Source organism: Aricia agestis, chromosome 15 (genome assembly GCF_905147365.1).
Source record: "Aricia agestis chromosome 15, ilAriAges1.1, whole genome shotgun sequence".
Classification (NCBI taxonomy): Eukaryota; Metazoa; Arthropoda; class Insecta; order Lepidoptera; family Lycaenidae; genus Aricia; species Aricia agestis.
The window spans coordinates 9,582,514-9,590,339 of record NC_056420.1 but is presented as its reverse complement, the minus strand read 5'-3'; the positions used below and the strand labels follow the sequence as shown (position 1 = coordinate 9,590,339).

Genomic DNA, 7,826 nt, shown 5'->3' with positions numbered 1-7,826 from the left:
AACGGATTATGGAGCGTTTTGAGAAAAGTTTAAAAAAAGAACATATAATATTTTTTTATACATACTTACATTGAACAGAACTTGGATATTACGATCCTTTTCTTGAAGTCGTAAATAAAAGTAATTGTTTATAGTTACATATTTTATTTTACAAATAAAATACATAATAATATATTTGTTTCGTTTTTAGTATTACATTTTTTACATAAGTAATCATATTTTAATATAGTTAAACTTTTATTATATTTCAGTTTTCACATTGAATCATATTTCAATAACAAACCACATACCTACTTTGCATATTGACTATTGTCACATAAAGTTTTTAAGTAACAATACCGCGTAATACTAAGTCAACAGGTACGACTCAGGAGAGACGAAAATTAGTACTTAATATATTTTATAAGAAATCATTTGACCATTCATTTAAAACAATTTCTTTTCCAATCAAAATATTTTATTACTTAAATATTATTTAATATTATAATATTTCAATTAAAATATTTTTATTAATGAAATAATATGAAGTTTTTTTGTCTCTACTCTCTCATCAAAACTTTCCGAACATGGCTTTCGCGATATAGTTACGTTAAAATTTAAAAAAAAACTAGAACGACCACTTTGACCCATCTTCGTCGAGGGTCGTTTTGAGCGAAAATGATGACGTCATGAGTGACGTCATAGTCGCGATCAACACGACCGCGGTCGTCAAATGGAACGGCAGAAGGGGACGTTTTGAGCGTTTTGTTCAAAATTAACGTCTTCTGGAACGCAGCCTAAACATCCCCTATCTTAATCTGACAGATCCGATGACATTTCAACATTTAAAAAAAAATTACCCACCACGTGAGAAATCTAATTTCTATACTTACCATGATAACTAGATTCGTCATGTCAGAAGCCTATGCAAGCTTAATCTGACATGCTCGAGCTACTCCCGAAATCCCCTCTTCCCCTCCCCGACTATATTTTGGATTATATGTCTATCAAACGTAACTGTACAGTCAGGGATAACAAATGTTTAGCAGTTGGTCGTTATTATTTTATTGCATATTCAGAGAAATTGTTTCTTACGCAGATGGCGGTCGTAAGTATCTAAGATCTAAGTACTTAATTAAAAAAAACTATTCCAATAAAGTACTTTAATTTTTAATATTTGTTTGGATTTAAGAACTTACTATATTTCGAACTCCGAACTGTTACATAGTTTAATATAATATATCCTCCTTGCTCCGAACATAAATGAAAAAGAAATTCGGCCAATTACAAGAACCGTTTAGTTGGCGTAGTGTGCACTGTGCACGCTAACATCCCAAGTCCCTACCCAACCAAACTATCGGCCGTCTGCAGTCTGCGGGGGCTCTTACAATTTACAGGTAATATTAATAATATAGGAATCTGTTTTTGTTGTTTTAGAACATCTTCATTATCGTTAGCTTAGCTCCCATTGGAGTCAGTAGCGGCGTTAAGGGGGGCAACGCTGGGCGACCGCCCAGGGCGCCAGGTAAAAAGGGGCGCTAAAGGCAAACAAAAGGGGCGCCAAGTTTTTCAGCACTACCAGCACCCTGGGAACCGAAGAAATCTCGCCCAGGGCGCTGGTAGTGCTAAAACCGGCCCTGCATGGAGTATGGACAACTACATAAAGTCTATCAACCTGCGCACCATCCAGGAAATACATTATCTGTCAAACTCTTCATTAAATTGAAGGTTAATTTATCATTAAATGTCTCTGAGTATGAGTAGGTACGGCGCGGCGGTCGACAGGTTTTAAATTTTATAAATATCGGATATTTGTATTTCTATTTGTGGTTAAAAGGCCCATTCACGGCAGGAGTGCAGGACTGCACGGCAGTCCTGCAGTGAATGGGCCTTTGACTACAGTAGGGTTGCAGGGGGTTAATTGTAACGGTCCGGCCGCACCTGCGTCTATCGTCCGAAGCGAATCGTGCTATGGCCTATGAGATGAATGATGATACACACAAATCGTCCAATAGTATCGTTTTTAGCGCGAAGCACTATGCATATGCGGCCGCGGCATAAGAGTTCCGCGTAAGCCCGGCCGCACATTGTCCGAAATTTCTGATCAGAAACGGTTGAACGTCCGCGCTGTCTCTTACATTTTGTACTGAGCCGAGTGAGCTCGAACTCGCCGGAAGGATATTTCGGATAGTGTGCCGGGCTAAAACAGTTATACGGTACGGAACAGTTCGACAAGGCTTTAATTGAATATGTCAATGGGCGCTGCTGTTGAAGGAGAACTGTCAAAAATGACGTTTTTGTATGATAGCAGCGTTAGTTCCTTTTCTCGCCACGTTCATTAAAGCCTTGTTTTTTTTTTAATAAATAAGGGGGCAAACGAGCAAACAGGTCGATGACATGCGTTACATGCTGTCACGCACGCATGATCGTTTATTGTATTAATTGATGCGAATGACATGCAAACTACGTCCTTTACATTGATTGACGATTTGCTGCGACGATTTCGTCCTGCAAATTACAATACAATATACATGACATACGTTCATGTTCATTTCACGATCGACATGTCATGCAACAGTTTTTACTGTCACGTAAATGCATGTCATGCTGTATTACCGTCTAGGATCCGCTTAACGGTTAAGTTTGTGGAAAAAACGTCAAAGCTCAGAAGTAATAGAAAAAAAATTAAGTGAAAGAATTTTGTCTATGGACACGTGTACGCAGTCTATGATTTTGGTATTACTCGACAAAATTGTAAAGATGCTCTTTTTTGTTTCCGTATAACCTAGACAAAGGTCAATATAAATTGTTCGAGCTATAATCTATACATTCAAGTTTCAATTCAATTCTACATACAAATAAAAATGGTGGTTCAGACTTCAGTTTCAAAGAACATTTTAGTAAATTGAATTAGATTTTTGAAATACTACAAAGTTGAAGAAAGTCCAAGTGCTACAACTAATTCCTTCAATTAATTGTAGGAATCTGGTGCGATTACGTGGTGCGTAAAAAAGTGTTGTTATAAAAGAAAAACAGGTTGTTGAATTTACCGAATTCACAGTAGTGTGTATGGTTGATTTAGTATTTGTATTCGTTTAAATCCAACGTTGATGTGAAAATAACTGTGATACCATAATAAATTGCCAGGACAAATACAATTTAGCATCGAGCTACACAAGCAAAACGAAGACTTACCAGCATGTGACCCACATCTGAAGTTTCTCTTTATTATATTTTGTTATTACAGTAATTCTGGATTAAATTAACAACACACAAAGTGTAAAACACAAGTTACTATAAAAAAGTGAAGCAACGAATGTGCTAACTGTGGATAACTTGGAAGTGAACAAGTGGTCAACCCTTGGGGGGTAGTTGCTGGTAATTAGACAAGGATAAAGAGACCCTAGTAACTGCGATTTGCGGCTACGATACCTTCCCTAAACAGTGCGGGATTGAAGTAATGAAGTAAATAAATGCTTCCTACTGATGACAGTTACCATCATAACAAGACATGCTAAACTACAGTTTGAAAATAAAGTTCAAATATGTTTGATATATCTCATGCTGGTGTTCTGAATATGAAGTAGGATGGCTCATTCTGAGAAATCCATTTTCATTGTGCAGGTATGTACATATCACAGCTCCGTCCTGTTCCATATTATATATAGTAGTGTATTAGTTAAAGTTTAGTTCATAAAAGTTTATAGAAAGTCCTTAAATACACCAAGATCAGTGTTCTTAAACTGTAGTATTTCGAAGGTATGAATATCATGCAATCGACTCACGCTACTACTGGGCCAGAGTTAAAATTTTCATTTGTAATTAACATGTAAATGATGTTTGCTAAGGATTTTATCAAACGTATAGGTATTGTACTTAATTTCCTCCACCACAATGACAAATATTATCAGCTTATGATAGGAAAATAACATTTACATATATACTAGAATGTTCTGTGCTAAACAAATGTATGTTGCTAATGTTTTACTATTTAAAACACTTTTTTTTTTTCAAGACTAAGTAGTTTAAAAATACCATGATTGTTTAGTGTGTAGTTTGCTTTTGACGTCAATCACAGGCAATCATTTCATCCTGCCTAAAATTATTCAGTTTTATTGTGTTTTGAACATTTAGTAACTTAGCAATGACTCTTGAGAAGTTTATGTTCATAATTTCCTTAATCCTTACATGATATGAGTCAGTGTTATATTGTATTATGTATTGGTCATCTTTAGGGCTAGTGTAGTCACATATTAGTTCAACTTAAGCTATAGTGCATGCGGAACTAGATGGCCGCTCCTTAGGTATGTGAGCGGTGGGACGGAGAGGCGGGTGTGCTTGATTTTGACAGTTCTGGCTAGTTTAGACTAAACGCATGCAATAGCAAGATGAGTCCGCCGATAAAAAGATAGTCTAAGGAAATAATATTCAAAGTGTGTACGTTTTTTAATTATCTTCGACTACCACTAAACAAACACGCAATATCTAAAAACTGCCATAGTTTTTACTCCATAACCTAAGTTTATATACCCCATAATAATCTGCCATTATAATTTTTGTTTTAATCATTATATTTTACTAATTCTTAAATCTAATGTAGTGATGCAACCTGTTTATTTTTTAGGTATTTGTGGGTGCCTACTCTGCCCAATATGAAGCACTATCAGTGGAGACAACCAAAAATACCAGCTCCGAAGAGATAGTGAGATGCATTACCGATAAACTCGGCCTGAATGATGGCTCTGGAGGTCCCTATGAGCTCGCTGAGGTAAGGACATTTTTAGAAAATCTACAAACATATCTTATATTTACGTAGTAGTGTTTTTTTTAAATAAATAAGCCTAGTAAATTAGAAAATTACAAGATATTATGCAAAAAAATATCTAATACAAAATTGATATGCAAAAACTGCAATTGCTTATAAAATAATTACAGCAACACTTCATCTCTATTGTTAAATAATGATGCAAAAAATGCAAGTTCAAGGTGCACAAGATTTTATTATATTAGTTTTGCTCTACTAACCTAAAATAGAAATAACACCTCAGATTAAAAAGATGTATCATTCAACTTAACGCCATAAAAAGAAAAACATGACTTATCTAACAGCATTGTAAGAATAGAACAAAGTATTTAAGATTACTCATTTCAATGATATTTCTCATAGTTTTTTACGCTATACCTGAACCAAGCGGTTTCCTGTGTTTGGATATACTTACTATTATATACTTAATTAAGTACATTGAAACAATGATAGCCATTTTCTATGCTCGACCTTGTACATTTTCGATTATCTTGTCAGACTTCTTGGTGGCGGTAATTTATGTTCTTAATTACCATTATTATAATTAATTAATAATGCCTCTATTGTAAGGTGCAGAGGTAATGTTATACTTTAAAAATAATGTCCTATTGATAATACAATTGATATAGTATTAAATGACGGGCACTTGTAAACTTGTTAAAATGTCTAATGTACACTGAATCTAGTTTAGATTTGTGTTTGACTGTGCATAAAACTTATTAATATAGTATTTACTGTCACTAGAGCCATATTATTGTAATTTGACTAATAACTGTTCTCTCAATAATATGATACCGTACCGAGGGGGGGGCAGCTGCCCCCCCCTCGGTACGGTTTATCTAGTACTTTTATCTATAAAAATTAAAAATTAAGAATACGATTTTTTGCCATTTGTTTGCAATACAATATTTTTACAACTAAAAATTATTATTTTTTTCTTTTTTATTAACACCTAGCTTATGAAAAATCTGATTTGCCCTCCCCTGGCCCAGAACCTGGGTAATTTGCCCCCCCTGGCACTAGAACCTGGGTAATTTGACCCCCCCCTGGCCCAGAACCTGGGTACGCCCATGCATAAAGAAATTCTCATTGTTGATTTAGCTGACTTCTTATCAACAATGTTAACCATACATTTTGATAATCAGGTGGTGGGAGATGTCATCAGCGGGGAGTGCAAGGAGAGGAGACTGGGGCCCAATGAGTCCCCCGTAGCTGTCATGATGCTGTGGCCCAGCAACAACTCCGGCCAGTATAATAGGTAAGATAGCTTTTTAAATGGTATGCTACATAGTCATATTAATAAATACGAAAGCCTGTCTGTCTGTCTTTTTAATTTACCCGGTAAAAGATAAATCGCGAAATAATTTATACAGTTCCCGCGCGATTGACGAAGTTTTGCGCAAATGGCGTTGCAGGCAGCATGTAATATTATATTATATCGAATACTTAATACATAATCAAGTAGTAAGTAATTATGTAGCTAACGAATATGTGATTTACGGCCTGTCCACATCTCCACGGCACGACGTCGTCAACGTGGAACGGTGCGGTAACGTGACGTTATCGTGACGTGAAAATTTATGTCAACGTAACGTGAAAGTGCACGTCACGGTGTAGCAACATTTTACGTCTTTTTTTTTTCTTAAATCTCCCTCTCCGTCTTCATAACAATGGCAAAAGCAGAATACGTATTGTGCGGTCCATATCTAGATAAGCAGTGAAGAATGTAGCAGTTTTACAATGCATAGTGACGTAAAATGTTGCTTCACCGTGGTCCTTGACGTAAAAATTACGTTACGTTGACGCAAATCTTCACGTCACGACAACATACCGTGCCACGTTACCGCACCGTTCCACGTTGACGACGTCGTGACGTGGAGATGTGGACATGCCCTTAGGCAATTTTGTTATATTTTTTTGTTTCAAAAACGAAAACAGACAGTAATAAGAAACATTTTAACAGGGTTAAACTTCTCTTACCAATGCTGTAAATCTTCGATAAAATTTGTTCATAATAATAATATTCAAAATATTAACGTTTTTTTTTTCGTTTTAATGATAAGTATTATTTTCTATACGATTAAGTGACTAATTAATCGTAAAGATAACACTCGTTTAATCTGCTCGGCTTATCATCGTTATCATTTTATCTCGTTGTAAATTTCGGGTTTTAGAGAACTGTTAATCGTAGCTGGATGCCTTATCTTACTTAAAAGCAGCTTGTCATATTATGTTTTCTTGTGTAGAAAACTCGAGTATTGTGTATGACATAGCTAAAACTTCGAATTACTTTAATTTTTAACTTGAAAATATAGTATTTGCTAGATAGTAATGCTTTCTAGCAAGCAATGCAAGCAGAAAAGAAAGAAGGAAAGGCAATTTAAAAGATGGACAGAGGAGATAAAAAAATGTAGCAGGTAGCACCTGGACTAGACTGAGGAGGTACAGGGAAAGGGTTCTGGCCTAAAGGGCAAACAAGCCTAACATAAAGCAACAAACAAACACAAAAGAACAACTGTAGCTTGATTAGCACCTGGACTAGACTGAGGAGGTACAGGGAAAGGTGGAAAGCCCTGATGGAGGCTTCTGGCCTAAAGGGCAAACAAGCCTAACATAAAGCAACAAACAAACACAAAAGAACAACTGTAGCTTGATTAGCACCTGGACTAGACTGAGGAGGTACAGGGAAAGGTGGAAAGCCCTGATGGAGGCTTCTGGCCTAAAGGGCAAACAAGCCTAACATAAAGCAACAAACAAACACAAAATAACAACTGTAGCTTGATTAAAAAGCTCGAAAAAATGCTGGCAAGCAGACTAAACACTAGATAATGCAATTTCTCAGGGCCCCCGTAAGGGCTACTGGCGCATGTGTGCAAAAAAAGGATTTTGGCGCCCTTTTAGGCAAATTTTTTGGGACCTTGTTTTTGGCCCCTAAAGATGGCAATTTGGCGCTCCTAGAGGATGGCGCCCGTGTGCATTACACACATTGCACATATGTTAGCGGGGGCTCTGCCTTTTCTAATTGTTTAGTTTTCATAAACAC

The 7,826-nt window shown here is 36.2% G+C and overlaps 1 protein-coding gene across 5 annotated transcripts in view; it reads left to right on the top strand.

The window, feature by feature from the left end:
- Positions 1 to 2,820: 2,820 nt before the first annotated feature.
- LOC121734369 (unconventional myosin-IXAa-like) overlaps positions 2,821 to 7,826 on the top strand; it is a 32,122-nt gene continuing 27,116 nt past the window's right edge. For 4 of the 5 annotated variants that reach the window (XR_006036710.1, XM_042124936.1, XM_042124934.1 and 1 more), the window contains exons 1-3: positions 2,821 to 3,603; positions 4,604 to 4,747; positions 5,929 to 6,041. Coding sequence is in view for 4 of the 5 variants with exons in the window: in XM_042124936.1 (XP_041980870.1) it covers positions 3,568 to 3,603; positions 4,604 to 4,747; positions 5,929 to 6,041 (293 nt within the window). In the remaining variant the exon portion in view is untranslated. The remainder of the gene's footprint in view (positions 3,604 to 4,603; positions 4,748 to 5,928; positions 6,042 to 7,826) is intronic. The other variant, XM_042124933.1, reaches the window with a different exon arrangement.